Source organism: Nyctereutes procyonoides, unplaced genomic scaffold (genome assembly GCF_905146905.1).
Source record: "Nyctereutes procyonoides isolate TBG_1078 unplaced genomic scaffold, NYPRO_anot_genome, whole genome shotgun sequence".
Classification (NCBI taxonomy): Eukaryota; Metazoa; Chordata; class Mammalia; order Carnivora; family Canidae; genus Nyctereutes; species Nyctereutes procyonoides.
Genome location: NW_026575135.1, coordinates 5866996 through 5890597, shown reverse-complemented (window position 1 = coordinate 5890597; position 23602 = coordinate 5866996). Strand labels below are relative to the sequence as shown.

The window sequence follows — 23602 nt, the reverse complement described above, 5'->3', positions numbered from 1 at the left end:
CTCGCCCCTGTGTTATTTCCTTGCACTTGACCTTGGCCACATCCCATCCCTCTTGAGCCTCAGTTTTGCCGTCTGCACAGTGAAGATGAGGTGACACCTGGGCCAGGCGCCCGGCACATCTTTGTTGTCGTGATCAGGATTGTGCCTCTTCTCGGACACTGACAAGTGGAAAATCCTGGGTCTGGAAATCCAGCCTCCCCATTTTACAGATGCGGAAGGCCGATGGCAGAAGGGGGAAGGGTCTTCTTGTCCAAGCTTCAGGCCAGGCTCCGAGAGTCACTAATCAGGCACAGGGAATGGTCAGCTCCGAAGGATCCCGCCAGGTGCCCACGGGGGGATAGCACGGTTGGAGTGACTGGAGGGGAGACAGGGCAAGTAACCCCTTTGGTCTCTTTCTATTTGCAGGGAGAACTGGGCCTGCCAGGGCCCCGAGGAGTGCCCGGCCTCATTGTAAGTACCCAGATGCCTGGTTGGTGGGGGCAAGAGGCAGGGTGTGGGGGGTAAGCAACAAGCCCTGATGGGGAAAGGTCCTCTCATCAAACCCCAGGAGGAGCTGGGGAGCAGGACCTATCAGTCTGGCCAGGGGGCAGAGGGAGGAAAGCCCTGCCGCGGGTCCTCAGGTAGATCGCTCACCCTCTCTGAGCCCTTTCCTGCATAGTTCAGTGACTCTGGAGCCAGACCACCTGCCACATCCTGACTGTGTGGCCTGCGTGGAGTTACCCTCTCTGAGCCTTAGTTCCTCATCTGTAAGATGGCGATGATCATTGACTACTCTGGGGGTGGGAGGGGGCGTTGTGAGGAGTAACCGAGGCCTTACGCGGACTGTCCTTGGCACCGGGCCCAGCATTTACTAAGTGTGCAATCAGAGGAAAATATCGTTGTGTTCATCACTGCGATTACCTCCTGACACTCCTGGGAGTGAGGCCCGTGGATGGGGAGGAGGGAGGCAGGCTGACCTCTGACCCCACAGGTTGGGGTAGGCCGAGTGGAGTGGTTCCAGCAGCCAAAGCCAGGGCCTCGTGCTGGGCCCTCGCAGTAGGACCTTGACCCTGGGTCAAGCCGCAAGAGCCCGTTGAGAGGTCCAGGCCCGGGAAATGACTCTAAGAGCTTTCCCAAGGGTCTCATTCCCCCTTTGCTCTGTCCTCTGGTCACTCCTCAGGGGTTTGAGTCCGGGGGGGCCCCAGAGGGACAAAAGTAGACCATTCCCTTGTTGGACCAATGGGCTGCCAGCGTTGGCTACTCCAGCAACTGTGCCAAGAATTTCTGCTCAGTGGGAGGCTGGAGAAGGCCCCGGGGGAGTTCAGGGACCCCGTTGTTCAGGGGAAGCCAGTCCTGATAAGAGGGCCCCAGGGGCAGCATGCTCCCACCCAGGTGGGTGAGTGCAGAACCTGGGCAGGATAGGGGTGGAGGCGGAGGGTCCCTAGCCTCACCTCCTCCTGCTTCTGTGCTCTTCAGCCACGGCTCACTTCCCAGGGCCCCAGGCCCCCGCCCCCTCCATAAGATGGGATTGTTGTGCACCCTCTTATTAGGACCACAGATGCCCACGGTCTGGCGCTGTCCCTGGAACCAGGTCACGTGGGTTTGGGGTCCTAGCTCTGCCACTTGTTGAATTCGGGTTCTGAGCAAATTCCTTAACTTCCCTGTGTCTCACTTTCTTCATCTACAAAATGGGGATGACATGAGTACCCAAGTTAGACTTCCGTTGTGAAGATTTAGAGAAGCTAGCACATATAAAGGCGCTTTGTGCGCAGTGAGGACTCGAGAGGTGCTAGTCGTGATAATAATAGTTATTGTTAGTTCACACATAGGCGCGCACACACGTGTTATGCGTGGTAGCAGGCCTCTAGACCACTGTGTGGAGAAAGATTTCAAACTCCCGTTGGAACTAGTGGGAAGGAGGGGGTGTGATTGACAAGCGACATCTCCTTGACTTGGGACAGGGAAATGCCCACCTATGAGGCGGGCATCCGTCATCCCCGCTGTCCATTCAGCAGGACTTTGCTGGGCATCTTCTTTGGCCCGGGGCACTGAGCTAATGCTTTGGAAATGGAGTATCCAGACGAGAGTTAGAGAACCCCAGCTTAGGAGGACCCCAAAGTCTGGCCGTCCCGCCTCCTCTAAGCTCACGGGGACGCCTTCTGGAACATCCTGGTCGCGTGGTGATTACACTCCAGCTTGAGCGGCCTGGTGTTGGGCGCTCTTTCCCGTGGGAGCCTGGGCCATTCGGCAGAGCTCTCGCTGTGGGTGGCTTTCCTGCCCACTGAGCCCCCGTCATTCCCCTGCCCCTGGGGAGGCTCTTTGAGAGATAAAGAAGAGCCTGTCCTCTGTCCTTGCTGGGCTCCTTCTTCAGGCTAAATGCTCTCGGTTCCCAAAGCTCCCCTGAAGGGAGCCAGCTCTCCTGGCTTTCATCGTCGGCACGTGCTTCTCCTCCTCATTGTCCTGGTGTCCCCTATATGGGTCCTGAGAGGAGCAAGAATATCATTTGGCCAAATGAATGCAGGCTCTGGAGCCTCAAGCCCTGCCCGTGGCCCTCCTGACTCCTTCCGAGGCTCTTTCCCACCTAACCTCCCCTTTGCTTTCCACAGGGAGGGTTGCCAGATAAAATACAACACGCCCAGTGAAATTTGAATTTCGGCTGCAATATTTAGAACACATTTATACTAGAATAGCATTCAGTGTTTGTCTGACATTTGGATTTAGCTGGGCGAATTGTATTTTCGTTTGCTCAGCCTGGCAGCCCTAGCCACGGGCTCTCTGAGGGGAATCCCATTTGGCAGATGGGGAAACTGAGCCCCCCCTCCCCGCCCCCGGTCAAGATCACCCACAAGGCAGGGGAAGATGGAGACATGCTGGACAGGCACGCCTTCTGCCTCCTAATCAGGCCGCTCCTCTGTGTATCCTGTTTCTGAATGGCCGGAGTTGGGGTGTCCCTGCATTCCTCAGACCGTGTGCCCCCTCATAATGTCCAAATTGCTGACCTACCCCTCCTCAAGGTTCCCTCTTGGCCTGTGTCTTTCTCTGCCATTTCAGTCTCACTTCCCCTGTTATAAAATTCCCTCTGCTGTGTGATGGTGGTGGTGGTGCTAGAGTCACAGGCACAGACCTGACCCTGCCAAATCACCGCTGCTCCCCGAACTAGTGCCCTCTCTCACCCAAGGACCCCCGTCCGCCCCAGATTTTTGGAAACAGCAGCTTCTGTGCCCCGGGAGTGGGGGCGGGGGTGCTGGATGGAGAATAGTGGCCTCCCCCGAGAGTTGGAGAGGAAAGGAATTTTCTAACCAGGAGCTAAAGGGGGAAGAGGGATCATGAGTCACCTCTGGTTTTCCAGAGGATGTGGGTTTTTAGCTGAGCAAATGGGAATTCCACATATTGATAATCATTTTAGTGGAGATTCAGGATTATTCAGTGCCTTCTGGCTGGTCAGCTGAAGCAGCGTGCATGCAGACGGAAGCTGAAACATCCCGTCACCCTCCCTACAGGCCTCCCCCCCCCCCCATAGGTCCTTGCAGGCGGGAAGAAGGGTGTGAGGAGGCAGACAAACATTTATGGGGCATCTGTCTGTTTTGTGTGTGCTTCACGTGCATTAGATGGGGGTGGGCGGGAGGCCTTGAGATCCTTGAGGGGGGCGGCGGCGGCCCCGTCACCCAGCTAGGGAGGCTGGGGCCCGAGATCACCAGCCAGGACTTGCAGCCCAGGTCGGTGTGACCCGGATGCCACTACGCCGCCGCTGGCCCCCTGCAGCCTCCGAGGGGAGACCGCCTCAGAACGGCCCCCTTTGAGTAACTGAAACCCTTTGGCTGGCCCTCAAGAAAAGTGTGCCTGATTCCTGCATCTGCCGAACAAAGAAGGTTTGTCTTTTTGATTTGGAGTGACACAGAGGGAGTTTTGGCTCTTCCGTGGGTCTAATGAGACCCAAAGAATATGTGGTCTGGCCAAAATCCAGCACATGGGGCACAGTGGACGGGCCCACCATATTGTCAGTCCGTGATTATCTGGCTTTGTTTCCTCGTGATAAAGCAGGCTCAGGAGCCTCCCTCGCTGACACTTAGCAAAGCCTCGTGTGCCAGGCCTGGTGCTAAGTGTCTAATGATCATAGCAAGCCTCTGAGGGTAGGAAGTGGGGTTACCATCGTACACTTCAGGGAACGGCACAGAGAGGCTGAGACACCTGCTCGAGGTCACACAGCGAAGTGCTGGACCAGCAGGGCCGGTGTCCATCACCCACTCAGCTCTGTGTGACTTCTGGAGACAGCAGATGAGCAAGTGTGGACTGGACAGCGCCAGGGGCTGTTCTGTGTGAGCGATGGTGCTTTTGTTAAGACCACAGCGCCCAGGTCCCTGTCCCCAAGCTACCGAGCCCCATCAGTTTCTGGAAAGAGGCCTTGTTGCCTTCAAAGACAGTTCTAGGAACATGGATTCCTCCCTAGAGGGTTCATAAATGTGAGCGTCATTTGCATCCGGTGGTTAAGCCACTTTGGGAGGCGGGGGGCAGGCGGTGGCCGCCTGGGCACACACAGAAATGGTTGCCCCGTGTGGCAAAGGCTGCAGGACCCGACAGCAGGGCCCTGAAGTGGCCTGTGGGATCAGGGCAGGGATCCTGGTGCCCCCGGCCGAAAGGTGAGGGCGCGTTAACAACGGGAGCCCAGGGCAGAATGTTCTGGGTACGGAAGCGGGTGGCCCAGGTGTCAGAGCTGCAGAGGAGCAGCAGGGCAGGGAGGTAGGACAGGTGTGAAGAGAGGTGGGAGCCCCGCCTCCCGGTGTCCTTTCAGCGGCCCCCGGCAGGCCCACCTGGACACCTGCGGCGTGTGCCCGTCCAGCCGAGCTCGCGCTGCTTTCTGAATCAAGCGTGACCTCCCGCCCTGTCGCTTGTGAGTGGCAGCCACGAGGAGCGGCATCCCAGGACCCCGGATTGGAGTACGCGGGGCCGGCCAGCCAGCCAGACCTGGGCTCTGGGCCTGCCCCCGTCCCCCGACTGGTGCCTAGTCTTGAGTGAGTGACACTCTCCGTACGCCTTGGGTTCCTCATCCGTGAGATGGGGTCACCACGAAGGGCCGGCAGCCCAGGCCCGGGGTCAGCTCGGGTGAGCGGCATCGGCGGGACCTTGACGTCGAGCGTGGTGTCCACTAGTAGCAGCAGGAGTCCCGTGGACGGTCGCCGGCCTGCCTGCTTGTGTTTTGGTGAGGTCAGCAAGACGAAGGGCAGGATGTGTAGCCGGCATCCGGGAGCTTAGGCACGGTGGGCCCGGGGGCCCGGTGCAGGCCGCGACTCGTCGTTTTTTTCTTGTGAGGACGTGACCCGCTGTGTGTCACCCGGCCAGGCTGCCCACACGGGGTCTAGCCCAGAGCCATGGTGTTAGTCTCTCTCCTTGGGCGGAGAGGCAGGAGTGGCCTAGAAGTTTCTCTGTTTCTCCCCCGAGTGCTCCTAGAGCCCGGCCCTGGGGTCCTGCCAGCAGGGGAAGCTGTGCCGTGAGCAAGCCGCCGCCCTCTCCCCGTGCGCCCGCAGCCGGAGCCCCTTGCCCCGTGGGGTTGGGCCCGTGCAAGTCCTTGGAGGCCAGTGTGGTGCTGCTGTGGCTCCCCAGGGCCCCGGGGCCGAGTACCACCTTGGGGCCTGCAGTGGGAGGGAGGAGTCGGTGTTCCTGCAGCGGTGGACCGGTCGCCTGCCCACAGCCCGGGCCCGGCTGGAGCCGGCCGTGCCAGCGGAGCCTACTCGGCTTATCGTGTACCACGGGGAACCCTGGGCAAGCCAGCCTGGCCCCCTTCAGCCTGGGAAACAGAGGGAGAGACTTAGGCGCGAGCACGGCCTAGGGAAGTGCGCTTCTCTGGAGGGCTGGCTTTTCCTGGACCCTGGCCTCTTCACTCCCCTCTCTCCCTCCTCTCCCAAGGCGACTTCAGAATTACCTGGAAGGTCTGGAGATGGACTGCCGGGTGGGGTGTGAATCCCAGCTCCTCCCAGTGCTAACGCTATGGAGCCTCGGGTCCCCCATCTGTAAAATGGGGATGGTAGTAGGGTGGCTCTCCAAGGGCGGCTGTGAGGAGTCCTTGGGTCGAGGCAGGTGAGGTGCTTAGCTCCCTGCCTGGCGGACCGTGTAGTTTGTGTCGTCTCCTCACCTGTAGAGTCCGTGCTTCCTTCACCAGAAGATTACGTGATGGAGCTGAAAGCGCCGCTGCTTGGCAGAGGTTCAGCTAGAGGGTTCGGTTTGACCTAATCAGGTGGGGGATCCCGAGGTCCAGAGAGGGCAGGTGTTTTGCTCAAGGTCACACGGCCCGTTGCTGGTGGGGGGTCGGGCAGGGATGTGATGGAGACATCTCAGGGCAGTCCCTGCAGGACACCCAGCTGTGGCTGTTCCCCTAGTGCTGCAGAGCACTTGCCAGGGGCCCCTGTGGAGCCTGGTGCAGGGATGCGGGAAACCGGGACCCAGGGAGGTCAGGGGTGTTGCTTGAGCACCCATAGCCACCAGACACGTTGACAAGTCCCAACAGATGGAAAAGGGAGAGGAGAGAGCATTTTTAGGGGGCGTGGGCTTAACGTTATGGCTGCGGCTGGGAGCAGCGGTGGTGGGGGTGACAGGAGGTGAGGACCCGAGAGGGGAAGAGAGGGTGGGCTTGTGCGGACAGGATCCAGCCACCCCTTCTGTCAGCCAGGGTTTCCCACCTCAGCACGATGGGGCATTTCGAGGCTGTGTTGTGTGGGGCCTTCACCCATTGGTGCCAGCAGAGCCCCTTCAGCTAGAATAGCACTAAATGCCTCCGGACTATGCCAAGCACTTCATACCCGTAGGTCAGTTCTTCCTGAAACAAGTCTAGGAGGTACATTGCGCTGGTCCCCCTTTTAGATGGGGAAACTGAGGCATGGAGCCGTGAGCCTCCCTGAATCCTGCACGCGGTGAGCGAGCCGCAGAGACCAGGTGGTCTGACAAAGCCAGTGGGGTTGTGTCCTCAGAAGCCCAGGCGAGGGGACGTCGGGAATCATCCCTCCCAGGCCAGACGCCCGGGAGCCACCTCCTCACCGTGCCCTCTTCTCTTTCTCTTGGCAGGGCGACATGGGAGCACTGGGTCCGATTGGCTATCCAGGACCCAAGGGCGTGAAGGTAAACCAGAGCCATCCCTTAATCCGGGTCTGCTCCCAGCCAGGCACCCCCTGACCCACTGCAGCCCAGAGGGAAGGGTGCCTGGGCACAGTGCTGGGGGAGGGGAGGTCGGGGGTTCACGGGGTGCTGGGTGGAAGCTGGCAGGTCGGGAGCGAGCCAGTCATCATCTGTATGTCGTTTATGGCTGACGTGTCCTTGCACAGCAGTCCTTGCGCTGAGCTTGAGTCTCCTGCGGGGCCAGATGTCGAGGCACTGAAAGGTCAAGGGGGGGCATCACCTGGGGCATAGAAACTGTACCGGCAAACAGTGGACTTGGTGCGTCCCTGGGTGGGCTGGGCGTGCAGGAAAGAGTGGCCCGCACTGCTCGGACCTCATTCCGGGAACGATCCCATTTGGCCAACGTGCGGGTGACGATGCACGAGGCTCCCATCTGTCCCCCTCGTTCCCCTTCTCCCCTGGATTCGTTCAGAGGGCTGTGGTTCATGAGTCAGCGGCCCCCTCTCGTGCTCCTTCACTCCACATCATGGCCCTCTGAGCTGGGGGTCATGGCCCCTTCGCAGATGGGAAAACTGAGCGCTGGGTGGGGCGCCCAGCACGGTGGACACAGCAAGCCGGTGGGTGCCAGGCAGGGCGCTGGGCTTCCGTGGCTTGGAGCCCCCCTCTCATCGCAGGATCTGGCCTTTGTCTTGCAGGGACTGATGGGGAACGTGGGGCAGCCCGGACTGAAAGGTGATAAGGTGATCTGAATACTCCCTTGTTGCACTGTGTTTTATCTGCATGCGAACCAGCCCCACCCGCACCCGCACCCGCACCCCCACCCCCACAGCGACCTCACTGTGGCTGCTGCTCTCTTGCCAGGTCCACTCCCCTGCACTCTCCTGCCTCCCCTCTGGCCCCCCTATATCTGTGTTCCCCAGCTTCCTCCTTGTAACTCAGGTGGAGCTCAGGCAGGTGCAGATCTGAGGCAGGTAGAGCACGGGGGGCTGTGGAGGCACAGGTCAGGGTGGGCAGGGGGGCAAGGCCTGGCCCTGAATTCGGAGAGCAAAGCTGAGGCCAGTGTCTGGACTTGGCGGCCAAGGCCAGAGTGGGGGCGCATGGGGGGGGAGTTGCTGAGATGACAGTCCCCGGGGCAGGTATGGTGTGGGGGCCAGAGACCTCTCCAGCCACAGGAAGAAATGAATCCACATAAGCCGCCCCAGTTAGAACTGGGAACCCGACCCCAGGGAGCACGTGGTCTGAGTGTGCAACAGAAAAGCTGGCACAGGCCTCTGAGCCCCTGACCCGCTTTCTTCCCAGTTGCCATGGGGAGGCCACCCGTGCCACGTGTCCTCCACACAGTCCTCCTGCTGCACTCACCCAGTGCCAAACCACATTTGGACGTGGGGGTCGGGGGACCCCGGGGCCCGGAGCAGGGCGGCGCCAGGGCAGCCCGTGGCCTGGTCATGCAGCATCTAAGGGACACCGTGACGCTGGGGTGGGAGGGGCTGGGGGCCGTGCTCCCTGTGCTCTGCCCCTTGCTCTCCTCCCGCCCTCCCCTCTCAGCCTCTCCGTGAAGCAGGCACCCCAAAGGGGGTGTGGGAGGGCTCTGGGGCCGGGTCCAAGTTTCCACGAGTCTGAGCAGATGAGTGCTGCTCCCGTGGGCGGGATCCTCCTGCACCTGCCTTCAGACCGGCTCCGCTCCTCATAAACCTGAGAGACGGGAGCAGGTGTATCAGGGCTGGGCACCGTGTAGGGGCCCCGTGGGGATTGCCCCAGCCAGCCGCTGAGCCTCCGTGGGCCTCTGTGGGCCTCCGTGAGCCTCCGTGGGCCTCCGTGAGCCTCCGTGAGCTAGGGAGCTGGCCCGGCACCTCGGCGAGGAGTGTCAGGTGGCGAACCCAGGCACGTGTCTCCGGAGGCCTCGCCACGGAGCAGAACTAGGGCAGAAGGGCAGGGCTGACGAGGCCCTTGGGGGTCACCACCGCCCGTGCCTGCATTTGCAGCCGGGGCAGTAGCCCCAGGGAGTTGGAAGAGATGCATCAAAGGCAACTCAGCCCTCAGACTCTTAGGAACGGGGAGAAGGGGGGGCCGAAACGGGCACACCCAGAGTGTCCTGGCCGCCCCATCCCTAGGTAGCCAGGGGTGCACCGCTTTCTCCGTTTCCGCCTCTTCCACCTCCTAACTGTCCTGGCCGGGAACCCCCGGCTGCCACCCCCCTCGGGCTCCCGTGCTCCCCCTCCGGCCCTGCCCTGCTGCCTGCTAAGCCCCCTCTTCTGTGGCCTTCCCCTTGAGATGCAGGGGCCTCCTGTCCGAGGTGGGGGGTGGGGGGGCTCCCGCACAGCTACCTGTTTGCTCTGGGGTTTTGAGACATCAGCGCTCTGGAAATGTTGAGGTCACGGACAAGGGAGAAAGGAAGTGGGGGAGCTTTTTATAGGCCCCTGTGCAGAGCTGGCCTCCCGCTCGCTTGGTCCTTCAGGAACATGGAAATAAACGTGTTACATGGAACTCGGCTGGCTTGCTGACTGCTGGTGCCTGGCTCGTTTTGAGATGTGAAAGCTCTGGAAAAAAAAAAAAAAGAAGTGGAGGAAATTGTTTTCCTGCCCATAGTTTTCAAGAACATCAAATAAGTCTTGGGGGTTGAAAAGAAAAGAAAAAGGACTTTCTTTTCTCACCCCTTTGGCTGGGGAGGGGTCTTCACGTTGCTGAGAGCCGGTGAGGGTGTGAGGGGCCCCTCCGCCCCCACCCCACCCCCGGCCCGGCCCTCCCCTGGGATGACGGAGCCATCCCTTCATGTTCCTCAGTCGCCCTGCCCAGAATCCCAGATTTTCCATGACCCGGCCTGGCCCCGGTCCCACTTACAACCACTTGGCTCCGTCTTCCTGCGTGGAGGCGCATTCTGGAACCGAGACTCCAGCTCCAGCCTGAATCCATTGTCCTGATTTCTTAGGTGTCTTTTTAAACTTTTTTTTTTTTTTCTAATCCCCTCTGCTCCTCCTTTGGGCATTTAAAACACACACACACACACACACACACACACACACATACACACACCCCAAAAAGAAACTTCCTTGGCTCCCAAACCTCTGGGATATTTTACAGATTTTTCCAGATTGGAAAAACCAAAGTACTTTTTTTTTTTTTTAAAAAAAAAAAAAGCTATTTATTTATTAATTTTAATTCTGGCTTTTGTTTTACCAAGGAAGTTCTTGTGCTGGCTCCTGGCCTTAGCTGCACGATGTGTGTTCTCTAAGAGTCTCCCTCCCTCCTGGGTTTTATCCCCATTCTTCCAACTGCTCCCCGGGCTGTGAGTGTTTGCCGAGTGCAGGGCCGGGGTACTGTGGGGAATATCCAGCCTGGCAAGCCGGAGATGACGAGGGCTGCGTGATGGGACTCTGGCCGGGAGAGGAAGCATCTTCCCATGTAGTTCTCCAACAGCTCGTTTACCAGGATGTAGCTGAAAATAGGGGAGGGACCCGAAGAGACCCCTGATGGCCAGGATCTGTGTCATTCAGGAAAGCAACGCCCAGAACTAACTCGAGACCCGTTTGCTCACTGTTTGCACATAGTGTTAGCCGCCGGGGCTTAGAGGATGGCCAGTGGCGAATTACAAGTAGCCCCCCGCTGACGGCTTGCATAGAGACTCCCGCAGAGGGAAGAAGCGAAGGCTCCCAGCCTGGTGGTGAAAAATGTCAAGCAACGGATGCAAACACTCTGAACCCTCTGTGATGGGGGTGGGGGAGGGGGTGGGCGTTGAGAGGGTGGCGCTGCACAGCCGGCACCTGCCCCCGTGTGACATGAAGCTGACGGTGAAGACCTGGAAGGATCAGGAAACAGTCCCTTTGATCTGCAACTGCCAGTTCTCCGGGAAAGGCCAGGCAGCTCGGCTGCCGTTAGCGGTGTGTTCAGCCACCCGAGCAACGCCAGGCGGGTGTGCGGCGAGGCCGGCTCCGTGCCCCCCAGGGCCTGCCTTCCCCAGCCCGGCTTCCCTGCTGGGGGGCCCTGCCCTTTGCTCTCACAGAGCTGCTGCTGGTCCGATCCAGTCTGGGAATGGCCTCAGCAAAGCCGTCCCTTGCCGGTGGGTCTGCGAGTGGGGAGGCTTCTGGAACCCGCCGTGGTCTCCATTGTAACGTTCTTTGCTGGTGTGCATTTAGGGTGAACAAGGGGTTCCAGGTGTGTCAGGAGACCCTGGATTCCAAGGAGACAAGGTAATTGCAGCAGATCCCCCCCCCCCGCCCTGCTGTTCTCTGGCCCCAGCTTCCTTCTCAGGGTCCCTCGTGGGCCAGGATCCCCCCCGCCCCCCATGCCCCCGGCCGCCGCAGATGGCTTTCACACAGCCCTGTCTTCTCCAGCCTCGGCCCCCGTCTGCGTCCCTCCCCCGGCGTTTACAACAGCCCCCTGACTTACTGCCAAGCCCCCGGCCTCTTCTCTCCCAGTCTGTCTTCCTCACAAGGCTCTGCCCTGTGCTCACAGACCCCCCGCGGCTCCCTACGGCTCCTCACGCCAGCACCCAGCACCCAGCGAGTGAGCCCCTCGGCCCCATTCCTGCCCTTACGGCCCTGTGCTCCGCTGATGGGCCCTCTGCACGGGCTCCCCGTTCCCTCCACCTGCTTGGACAGGGGCCACTTGCCTCTCTGCGTTCCCCGAGCCGCACATCTGTCCGCGACTGGGGCAGCACCTGGTTGATGGGGGCTTGTGCTCAGTCCCGTGCCCGACAACCAGCTCCCTAAGGATAGTGCCGCAGCCTGGCCTGACAAAGCTCAGCCCAGAGTCCTGCACAGAACAGTGAACATTTAGGACATGTCTGAGTGAGCGAGGCAGTAAACGGCCCTACTGACTGATGGATGGACCGAGGCCGGCTCCTCTTTGCCTGTGTCCGGCACCATGTGGCCACATCTGGCCCTCACCCAGCCGGTCAACAAGGCCCAGATGTTGGCCAGCTCTCCCTCTTCCTCTTCCCTCCCTCCTGGCTGGCCTGTCCTGACCCAGCCTCGGTGTCTCCGGCTCGTGAGCCATGTGGACCAGGCTGCTTCCCCAGCTGGGCCCCAGTCTCTGGACTTCCCCAGGCCTGCAGGGCACGGGGTGCCTGCTTGGAGCCCCGGGCTCCCAGGGTCCAGGACAACTAGGTGAGGACAGGGCCTGCTGTTTCCCCTTTGCCTCCCTGAGACCCAGGCCACGGGGGTGCCCAGCTGGAGCTTACAGGCAGGGAGATTGGGGGGGGGGCTCAGTCACCCCCAGAGGTGGGTGTTCTCGAGGCCTCGGGCGGGCAAGGATGACTGCGCAGCTGTTCGCCTGGCCGTTTCTGGGCCTTGCTAACCCCTAGCCTGCTCTTGGTCTTTTCCAGGGGAGCCAGGGATTGCCAGGGTTCCCAGGTGCACGGGGGAAGCCGGGGCCTCTGGTAAGTACCTTGTGCTCTGATACCCCCAAGCCTCACAGTCTCCAAGCAGCCGTGAGATGTGGCCAGGGACCCTGTCCTGTCCCCAGACCGCATTTCCTCCTGCAGCAGCCCTGAGGGACCAGCAGAGCAGGGTAGGAATGACAGTCACCCATCTCACAGAGGAGGACACTGAGCCCCAGAGGGACAGGACTCACCCAGCGTCATAGATAGGCCTCTGTCCCTGTCAGAGTCCTGGGGAGAATCAGAATCCGGGGCTTCCAAAGCCTTGACAACAGCAGTAGCGTTCATGACATGTACTTCTTGAATGTTCCAAAGTATTGGATCCTTCCCATCCTGTCCTCCTTTGAAGGCTGCCAAGGTGGTACCCAAGGGCTAGAGAATTATCGTTCCCATCCTACAGACGGGGAAACTGAGCTTACACATGATGAAGTGTCTTGCCCAGTGGGGTGTGGATGGTACCTCCTGGTTATGGAGGCCGGTTTCCTTCAGAGGCTCCTGAGCTTTTCCAGTCCCACCCCCACAGCAGGGGTGGGGGGGGCTAACACAAAGGATGGAGGAAGGTGGGCCCTCACTTACCCCGGCCTCCCCTGCCATCTCTTCTCTTCCCCAGGGCAAAGTTGGAGACAAGGGACCCCTGGGGTTTCCTGGGCCTCCTGGACCCGAGGTATGTGAGGCCGTATTTCTGCGTCTGGCTACGGTCGGGACTAGGTGTCGTCCTTGGGAAACCGAGACCCAGAGATGGGGAGCGGGGTGTCCTTCCCTGAGAGCGCACAGCAAACGGGAGATGGGGCTGGGGAGAGAAATTCTGAGATCAGACATCTTCCCTTTTCTGCCCGCGATGCCCCCAGCGGCTTTCCATGGCAGCGGGACAGAAGCTGGCCCCGGAGACCCTCCCTAGCGTTGTGGTCGCCTTTAGAGTTTCCAGAAAAAACATCAGGGGAGCCCTCTGAACTCGGGCCTGAGCCCTGAGCGGGAGCTCCTGTTTCTCTAAGCCCGAGCCCTGGAACGTTTCCAAACACCCACACTCCGCCCACAATCCCCCCACACAGCGGAAAACGTTCAGGGCTCAGGGTTGGGAGGAGTGGGGAGCAAGGAGCAGATGTGAAAACTCCGGTGTTTGGATGGAGAATGAGAACTCCTGAAGGATGACTGGGCAACTCCTATAACCCGCCTGCGGGGTCCTGATGCGCGTGAGCATTAGCGCAGGTCGGCGTGCACCAGCCAGCTTTCACGTGTCACTCACGGCGCGGGGGGCCGCCGGTGGAGCCCTTCCACCCGCCGCTCCAGCGGGGACCGTCTTTGGAGCATAGGGTGGTCCGTGCCAGGGCTGCCACCTGCCGGGATCCTCAGCACCCGGGCTCTCTTGGGGGGAGGTGTCTAGGCCGACCCCAGCCAGCCCCCACCGTGCGTGCACGCGCGCACACACACACACACGCACGCACACACACACACACACACACACACACCCCTTCCCATCTTCCCCAAGATCTCAGAGACGAAAGTCTTGCTCTGCCGGGTTCTCCAAACTCTTCCAAAGATCGTTCCTGGTGTTGCCCCGAGAAGATGAGGGATGGTTTCCTGAAGGCTCTGACTTTGCGCCGTGTTGACTTTGGCCGTGACACAGTCCCATCTTGAGAGAGTGGAGCTGGCCCCGATCCCTCCCCTGGCCACTGCGGAGGAAGGCTCCTCTGACAGTCCGGCTCTCCCGCAGTCTGGCCGCCTCCCGCTGCTCAGGCTCCACCTCGGGGCAGCAGGCCACGCAGCGTCCTCGGACGAGAGCGCGTGGAAAGGCCTCCCACGCACGCCCGGGAGGTACCACTGCCACCGGATTACAGAAAGGGAGACTGAGTCACGGGGTAGAGAAGTGACTTCCTTGGGGTCGCTGCTACTTGCAGCAAAGAAGCTCTGCTTTGGTTGTCTCTTGGGTCCCTGCGTGGATCCCGTCCTTGTGTTCTGTTTGGATTGGCGACCTCCGAGTCCTGCCCGGCTGGAGACAGAGGCTGAGGAGCATGTCAGCGCCTTCCTGGGTCTCTGCTCCTTCTGACCCCGTGCCTGGGGTCGGGGTCAGGGTTGGAGGGGGCGTGACTCTGGCTTTGCAGCCTTCTGGATACGGATTTTTATTGTGCACATAGCAGGCGCCAGGTGCTGAGCTAAGCCCTTTGCTTGCCTTTTTTTTTTTTTTAAGATTTTATTTTATTCATGAGAGACTGAGAGAGGCAGAGACACAGGCAGAGGGAGAAGCAGGTTCCCTGCGGGGAGCCCAATGCGGGACTCGATCCCAGGACCCCGGGATCACAACCCCAGCCAAAGGCAGATGCTCAACTGCTGGGCCACCCAGGTGCCCCTCTTTGCTTGTCTTATTCCCTTGGAGCCTCAGAACGGACCTGTAAGGTGACGTCGTCGTCACCGTTTTCTAGACGAGCAAGCCAAGGCCCAGAGATGCTCCAGAACCTGCCCGGGGTCATGCGGTGTGTTGGTGACAGGACAGGACTTTGAGCCTCTCGGTGTGAGGAGACATATGTGGGAGCTTGGGCATTCGGTGATAGCTCAGAGTTCAGACCCATTCTTGCCGTGGCCAGTAAGAAGGGTGAGAGGATGTTAGAGCGGGAGTTTAATGGGAGTCACCCAAAGATCAGAGAGGAAGGGAAAGAGCTACATACGGAGGCGACGCAGGAGGAGGCATTTCGGTCTCCGCGACTCACGTAAGGAGGTTTTGGTTTCTAGTTGTCAGGAAACTAAGAGAGTAGAGGGGCTGCCTGAGAAGTGCCTATGGTATTAGGATGAATCAGCAGAGGTATGACACCTCAAACAAGGAAGGGGATAGTCCTGTACTGGCCTCTGCTGGTCTGTTCGCACCCAGAGGAGCTTGGGCACCCTAGCGATGGCCAACCATGGACGCCGACCGACTAGAGGTTGGCAAAACGGAGGGGCCCCAGCGTGAAGCCACTGAAGGGCCAGCAAAGGGCAGGCCTCTGGGGGAGGGGATGAGTGGCCTCCGAATTATGCAAAGACCACTGTGGAAAGAAGGACCCCCTCCCCGCCAACCCGTCCTGAGCTTTGTGCAGCTTTGTGCAGCCCTATGGGGGTGGCAGGAGGTTGTCAAGGGGAAGGGGCAGGGTTCTGCTCGGCGTCGGGAAGAAGCCTGCCCTGCACAGCCGTCCATCGGGAACAGGCTTGGTGTGGGAGCAGCGAGGCCTCGTTGGTGGTGCAGGGGACACCTCAGCTCCGGAGACGAGGGGCTGAGCTTAATCATAACCTCGGTGTGTTCCAAGCCCTTCAAAGTTGTAGCACGCCCAGAACATTCTAGAATCGTAGCTGCAGGATCACTGCAATCAAAGGATGCCATTTCCCAGGGCAGAGGAGGAGGGCTGGCTGCGGGGCTCTGGCTGCCGCAGGCCCGGGACTTGGGAGGTTCTGGGTCACACAACCTGGAGGGGGCTGCACGCTTGGTCCGGTGCTCGGCACTTCCTTGCATTGTCTCGTTTCATCTCAGCAGCTCTCTGGGAAGTGCAGGCTCTCGCCCAGATCCCTGTTCTAGAACAGGACTGTGGCATCCAGGTGGTTAACCCGCCTGCCCAGGGTCCCGTCCCATGCAGGAAGGGACGGAAACCCCGGGTCGGTCTCCTTCCAAGCAGTTCCCTTCACCCATGGGTGACCCCTGCTCTCTGCTTCCCCTCAGGGATTCCCCGGAGACATTGGCCCCCCTGGGGACAACGGCCCAGAAGGCATGAAGGTGAGTCCCTGCGCAGGGCCATCGAAGTAAACTGCTGTGTGGAAGCCACAGGCCTCCAAGGCTGGCGACCTGACGTGGGATTGCTGGGGGCCTTGCCAGCCTCTGATGGACACGGAGGTGCCGCCTCTGAGACCGCTCTTTGTTCCCTTCTCACCAGGGTAAGCCTGGAGCTCGAGGCCTGCCGGGACCCCGTGGGCAGCTGGGGCCCGAGGTGAGACCGTCTGGCCCTGTCCCCGCCCGTCCCCTGCAGCCCTGTCTGCTCCGGCCTGGGTCCTGGAGCCTGAGCCGGGGGCCGGGGCCCTTCAGCCAGGACACCACCCTGGGCTGCCTCAGGCTCGCCCTCCCGCTCATCCCTTACAGCCCTAGCCCGTCACCTTGCCACGGTCTTTCTCTGGCCTGGCCTGGCTGGCAGGCGACCTTCTGCCTCTGTGGGGCCCCCACCACCCGGGGGCCTCCTCCAGGAGGCCACTGCCCCTGCTCCTGCCCACAGCACAGTTCCCAGAGGTCGGAGGGGAGGCCCTGGGCCTCGGGGGGGGGGGGGGGATACCGCATTGGGTACCACGGTTAGCGGCCGCAGGGTCGGGCTTCAGATCCGTGTCTGCTTGAACCCAAAGCCCGTGACATAGACCCGTGCTGTTAACTCCGTGCTCCTGGGAGCTGCCGGGTGGGGAGGTGGGGGGGGGGCATCCCAGAGAATGACAGGACTTGCAGAGCTAGCAAGCGGCAGAGTGGAGATTTGCGTTTCCTCATTCATGCTCAAGGGGATCGAGACGTTTTCTGTGGGTGGGCCTGTTGGGCACCCGGTGGGTGAGCCCCAGATTTTGCCTGTACCTGAGCCCTGCCCCCACCTAGGCTCCGGCCCCAAGGCCCCGGGACACACAGACAGCCCCGAGTGAGGGTGCAGGAGGCCCGGACTCACCACAACCACAGGCAGGCATCCAGCTGACACGGATCCCTTTGCAGGCGGGTTCTGGGTCTGGCGGGGCCCCAGCGCTGGCTCGGGGAGTGGCCACGTGGGGCTGCTTTCCTGGAAGCTGGGTTGGGGGGTGGCCCCAGAGGGGGCCTCTGGGTTAGGCCTGGCACGCTGGAGAGGCCGGTTTGGAGGCTGCCCTCGCCTGCGGGAGGGCCAGGAGTGGAAAGGGAGGGGTGAGGACGGAGGGCCGGCGCCAGCCACGTGCCCCCGTCTATACCCACATTACGGTGCAAGAGCCTGCTGCTTGCTCCCGTCTCCGTGGATTCATTCATCCACCCCTGCCTTCGTCCGCTTCTCCATCTGCTCCCTCCTCATGCCCCTGGACCCCACCTTCACTCCCCACACATCTGTGAGGCCCTGCACACCCATCCTGAATGATTTTTGTGGCGGAGTAGGGCGCAGGGCCTCAAAAAAGAGTAAGAGACCATCGCTGTCCTCCAGGAATGCAACTTAGGCTAGTCATCATCCTTAGCATGGTCCTCTCCATCCTGCACCATTTTAGAGATGGGGAAACTGAGGCACGGTGAGGCTAAGGTCTGCCACTGCATGGTTGGTGGAGCTCAGAATAGAGCTCATATCTTTGAGCTGTCGTCTGGGGCTCTGTACCTACAGTGTATGATGGGGTTTGACTCTCTGCCCAGCCCTGCCACGAACCCGGGGCCTGTCACGTTCAGGTGTCATGTTCAGGAGCCCCATTCACGTGGAAGGCCCTGTGCAGCCTGGGTGGGGGTCCAAGTGGGCGGACCAAGTGGACCATTTCTCGGGGTCCAGGAGGACTCTCCTCTGTCCACCCCCTCTCCCTCCTTACAGGTCAAGCTCTCCGAGTCTCTCCCTGGACTAATTTCTCCTTTTTCTTCTCTTGTGTCTCCCAACTCTAGGGAGATGAGGGACCCATGGGGCCACCCGGGGCCCCTGGCTTAGAGGTGAGTGTCCCTGGCGCCGGGCAGGTGGGATTTGTCATTCCTGTGCCGGCGGTGTGCAGAGAGGCAACACCTGCTGGTGCTGTGCAGAGAGGTCATCGGCGGGAGCCCTGGGCCAGCCGGTGAGGGGATTGGAACAGACGCAAAGGATAGAGAGACGAGGCAGGAAACCGACCGGCTGCGCTCATCCAGCTGCTGTGGGATGGGCTTTGCATCCGCTCTCATTCATTTGAGTCTCCGTGAGAGCGGCATTGCTGGTCTGAGTTTCACGCAAGGCCATCAGGCCCAAAGAGCGAGCGGGGCAGCCCAGTGTCTCATCGTCCAGAGCCTCACCTTGCTCCCCGCGACGGCCCTGCCCCGAGCCGTCTTCCACGAGGTCCTCCCCAGGCGGGTGGTGGTGTAAACCAGCCGTGCACAATCGCTTCATCCTTGGGGCCCGTTTACCCTCTTAAAAAGGAATGAATGGAGCCCCCAAAAGCTTTTCTCTGTGTGAGTTCCATCTATTGATATTAGTCATCAAAACCGAAAACTTTCAAGTGTGTTTATTAATCCATTTGAAATAATAATCATCCCACTCCATGTTCACAAAAATAATAGTTTCATAACAAAGCAAAACACCCACCAGCTATATTTTCCGAGGCAAAATAATCTAATGAAAAGAGTGGCATTGTTTGACCGGTTTTGCAAATCTCTTTAATGTCTGCTCTAATAGAAGTCAGCTGGAATCTCCCATCTGCTTCTGCATTCAACCCGTTGACGATACCACATGTCATGTAGCCTCTGGAAATCTCCGCTTACACTCATGAGAGTGAGACACAGGCCAGCGACGTCTAGGCACTATTGTGAACCTAGATCTGACGTCTCGGGTCTCCCGCGAGGGTCCCCGGGCCACACTCTGAGAACCGCTGGCATAGACTCTCCAGTCCCCTGGGCCCTGCCTGTATCTTCCATCCAGGTCCTTCCTCTTCCTCGTTCCTTGAAAGCAGGTTTCAACATCCCCATTTACAAACAGGACTGGCCTGGGAGGGGAGACGTCCCTGAGGTCACACAGCTGCAGACCCCCCACCCCCCCACCTCTGCATCTCCAGAATGGCTGGCAGCCTGGGGTCCTCCGGGCTCTGCACCCCTGGCCCCCTGGGGCATTGTGCCAGCACTGGGACCCCCCCCCCCCAAGCAACACTACCCACCCACCAACCCCCCTCACTCACCTCTCTCTGTTTGCAGGGCCAACCTGGCAGGAAGGGGTTTCCTGGCCGGCCAGGCCCAGACGGCGTGAAGGTGAGGGGACCTGGGTGTGACTGGGCTTGCGGGGGGTGGGATAGAACAACGGGGGAACAGAAGAAAGGTGGGACCGGCAAATGAGGGCCCTGTGAAGGATCCCAATCCCCGGGCAGGTGTGGGAAGGGGGTGAGTGATCCCCATTTATCACAGCACAGTGGTAACAGAGAGGAAAGAATGAGCAGAACCTAAATGTCCAACAGTGGGGTAGTGGTCACCTAACGGGACGCAGGGCAGCCACCAAAGACGGTGCAGAGGAGGAGTTTACAAGCTGGCAAGACGCCAGTGCGCACGGAGGTGGTGGTGAGGCCGTGGTAGGAGGCAGGCGACAGGTGGAGGGTTACGGGACCAACCTGCTGCAGGGGCCAGTTGCGTTCCCGTCGGCTCAGAGCAGAGGCTGCGGTGTAGACAGGGGCTCTCTCTCCGGGCGGTGGGGCAGTTCTGTTTCCTTTTGTGGGTCTCCAGCTTTCCCTCATTAGGTGCAGTAAATATCTATTACATTTGTTAGCAGTTTTTTTATTTTTTAATTTATCAGGAAAGCGCTGGCCTGGGTGGGAGAGTGATGATGCTCAGCACATGGGCAGCCTCGCTTAGTGGCTTTCCAAGGACTCCTCTTGAGGGCTGGATTTTCCAAGCCGTCCCAGGCGGAGAGTGCTGGGCCACGTTTACAGCTGGGCAGACGCATGAGTGTTAGCGCAGAGCCAGGGTAGCTCAGGTCATCCGCGGCCCCCTCCACGCAGGGGACATGGCCCGTGTATCTGTCTGGGCCCCTCTGCTTCTCATGAGCGTGAGGTCTGGGGGAAGAGCTGGAGGGAAAGATGAGGCTTGAACCCTGATTGTGGTGAGCCGCATCCATTTGTGAGCCAGGGTCCTGGCTCACTGGGCTAGTGTCACCCTTTGTCCTGCCCTCTGAGGTCTCTTTCTCCCTCAGAGGCCAGCTGGGTTTCTGTGGTGGGAGCGGTGACATAGCCTGGGTGGATTTATCCCACGGGGCTGCTCGCCTCTCCAGCTCACGCAGCGGGGGGAGACCAGGGGAGGCTGTGGCTGCCTGAGGAGCAGGAGCCACCCCAGCTCGGGACAAAGCTGGCAGACAAGGCTACATACAGGAGGCCACCAAGCGTGAGAGCTGGAAATAGCCTATGAGACAAACGAGCGTGATTTCCCTTATTTATGGCTGGGGGAGGCTGAGCCCAGGGCAGCGACAAGGCTCACCGATCCTTTTGCCAGCTGCTTTCAGAGCCCTGGTGGGTCAGGGTCTAGGATCCAAGTGCCCCGACTCTCTGGTTCCCTGCTCTTCCCGTGGTGGGGCAGCCTGGTAAGCAGTAGGAGTGGAGATTTCAATCAGTTGGACCAAAGTTCTAGCTTGCTGTGTGGCCTGGAGCAGATCCGAGCCCCTCTGAGCTTCGGTCGCTGCCTCCACAAAATGCAGCGGGTTGATGAACAGCCCAAATTCGATACAGACATCAGGGTACCAGGTGGTCTGCCAAGGGGACCACTCAGGGAATGGGCGGCTAGGGCCGTGTCTGGGGCCAGAGGTTCTGTGCGAGGGTCCCATTGCTTCCACCGTTTGTTTGAGGTCTCTGCAAGGCCAGACGCTGGGGTTGAGGTTTTCTGTCCTTCCCTACTGGTAGGGACGAGGCCAGTTACCTGTGGCTGTTCCCTGTGCGGGGGCGGGGAGGGGGGCTACACTCCCATCACCCATCCCAAGTGATGCTCCTCTTTTCCTCTTTGCAGGGGGAGCCAGGCGACGCTGGGCGGCCAGGGCCTGTGGGTGAGCAGGTGAGTCCACACTGGTCTCCCAACACAATGACTCTTTATCACACGCTTCCTCTGTGCCGAGCCCTTCGGCGCAGCGCTCCACACGCACCCCCCTTCCATGCCCGTGCAGGCTGCTGGGGTCAGTTAGCTTGTCTCCCCTTTGATCGGGATGGTCGCTGACTCTCAGCGAGGTGAAGTCACTGAGTGAGAAAGCCCCGAATCTCAGCGCCTTGGCCTGGCCCTGTGGATGTTTTTGGAGCATCTGCCCAAAGGGGTTCCATGACTCTGCTCCCAGAACATTACAACTGGAAGAGCCTTCGAGACTCGCCGGCTATGCTCCGTTGACAGATAGGGCAGCTGAAACCCGGAGAAGCGTAGCCACCTGCCAGGGGCTCTCGCTCAGGCAACCCTCACTTACGAGGAAAGTGAAACTCAGATCAGTGGCTCTGGCTAGGTGGGAAGTCAGGCCAAGGTCTGAAGAGGGGAAGAGTTTGTGAGTTGTCATGACAGGGGAGGTTTGAGAATCACAACCTTCATTTTGGTGATCCAGGGTCCTGGATGCTACGGAGAAGCAGCTGTGAGTGCCGGGGGTGGGTGGTGGGGGACGGACAGCCCGGCACCACCCGAAAGCTTAACCTCTGGGCTTGGGGGCCAGGTGGAAAAGTAGCAATCTCCTGCACTCCCTTAAACCCTGCAAGGGGCTGCCTCGTGCAGGAGGGGGGATAGCGTCGGGGACCCAGAAGAATCTGCCTCTGCTGAGAAACGCCACCAGTGGCGTGAGAGCGGTGCACGATGGGCTTCCTCACCAGGCCTGCAACATCTGTTGGCGGGAAGAAAGGAATTAAAGCAGGGGGTGGACTGGATTTTTGAAACCTTTCCAGTGTCATTCGAGCGCATTCTGTGGGAAGCCCAGGAGTTTGGAAGGGCTGTCACGGCCTGCATATATTTCCTGATTGGAAAAAAAAAAGAAGAAGAAGAAGAAGAAGAAGAAGGCCATGCGATCAGCAAATTTAATTTCATACTTATGCTGATGGGAAGGGCCCTCGGGAAATAGATCCTCAGAATCTTAGAATGTCGGGACACAGAGGGTCCTTGCAAACAAAGCACTGTGTCCCGGGGTCCTGTGGACCCCGTCCCGTAATAAAGTTTTAAAATGCATCAAGTGCAAAACGAAGGATTACAGAGGAAATCGATGACAATGAAATACAATCGTGAAAGTGCGTTCAAGGTGGCCTAGTCTCAGACGGGCTTCTTTATTAATGCATTGCATAACGAGATCCAGCAGCAGGCCTGCTAACGACCTCAAAGTTGAAGCAGCGACAAGCCTTAGTGACACGTTTTGAAATCTGCAGCAATGACTGTAATGGGACATGTGCCTATCTGTGACAGTAACAGGTACCGTGGGTTCGTCGCCTACGCTCAGATTTGAGGGATGTGCTGAATTTCCATCAGAGGTCGGTGGAAAGAAGAGTCGTGATTTTTTTTTTTTCCTCTTCAAGTTCAGGGACTGCCCCTGAATTCCATCCACGGGGCCTTCCGGAAACCCCAGCATAGACCCCGGGATCCTAGCCCACGTCGGCAATCTCGTTAACAAGAGTGACTGAGTAAGGTAGTGGCAAAGCGGGGGGTGGCCAGGAGGAGCGGCGCCCAGCCCCGTCTAGCTGCCCGGCTACTGGGACCCCCGCTGGAAACAGGCCTGCCTGAACCGTGAGGCAGCGCTGGGGCCCCGGGGTGGGAAGGGGCAGGCACCAGTCGTCCACAGCAGAATCCGAGGGTCCCGGCAAAGGTTCTGAGGTCCTCCTTAGGGACGTATGCATCGGCACTGATTGGGCTCCCGTTAGGGACCGGGCTCCAGGCCCAGCGCCCTCTCCACCACCACCTGCGCTCTCCTCCGCAGCCCCAGGGTGGCTCGGTAACCCCATCTCACGAGTGAGGAGAGTCCGGCTCTGAGAAGTGAGCTCACTTGTCAGGCTCTCCTCGACGGCAACACAGGCGTGTCAGAACCAAGGTTGACCCTCAGGGCTGCTGGGCTCCCAAGACGGTCCTTAGAGGGACCGGATAATCCTGTGAGCTCCTGAGCCCTTGCCCCTTGGTGACAGCTAGCGAGAGCGCAGAGGGCTCGTCAGCAGGCCCTGTGCTCGGTGCTGGGCGCACGAGGGTGAGCGCAGGCCGGGCCTTGCCTTGAAGAAGCTCCCTCTCCATCCAGGGAGGGGCCGGGGCTGCAAACGCACACCCGAGACACCTGTTCCAGCAGAGGACCTACCGCTGTCTTCTCCTCAGGTGCACTCCGTGCCCGAGCAGAATGCCATACGAGGGAGGGGGACCAGGGCCACCCCCTTCCCCACATCAGGGACTCTGCTCTGGTGCTGCCTCCTCCCCCGTGTCCTCCCGCGGCGGTCAGGGCTGCTCCTCCACCCCCTGCCCCCCGTCCAGGTGGAAGCCCTGGGCCTCCAGGCCAGCCTCCTCTCCACCCGCAGGACGGG

The 23602-nt window shown here is 60.0% G+C and overlaps 1 protein-coding gene across 1 annotated transcript in view; it reads left to right on the top strand.

Moving 5' to 3' along the window:
- COL27A1 (collagen type XXVII alpha 1 chain) overlaps window positions 1–23602 on the top strand; it is a 135756-nt gene that overhangs the window by 60223 nt on the left and 51931 nt on the right. Inside the window, exons 14-24 of the mRNA XM_055302226.1 lie at window positions 406–450; window positions 7033–7086; window positions 7779–7823; window positions 11214–11267; window positions 12404–12457; window positions 13068–13121; window positions 16137–16190; window positions 16348–16401; window positions 18042–18086; window positions 19308–19361; window positions 21096–21140. Of these exons, the coding sequence (XP_055158201.1) occupies window positions 406–450; window positions 7033–7086; window positions 7779–7823; window positions 11214–11267; window positions 12404–12457; window positions 13068–13121; window positions 16137–16190; window positions 16348–16401; window positions 18042–18086; window positions 19308–19361; window positions 21096–21140 (558 nt within the window). The remainder of the gene's footprint in view (window positions 1–405; window positions 451–7032; window positions 7087–7778; window positions 7824–11213; window positions 11268–12403; window positions 12458–13067; window positions 13122–16136; window positions 16191–16347; window positions 16402–18041; window positions 18087–19307; window positions 19362–21095; window positions 21141–23602) is intronic.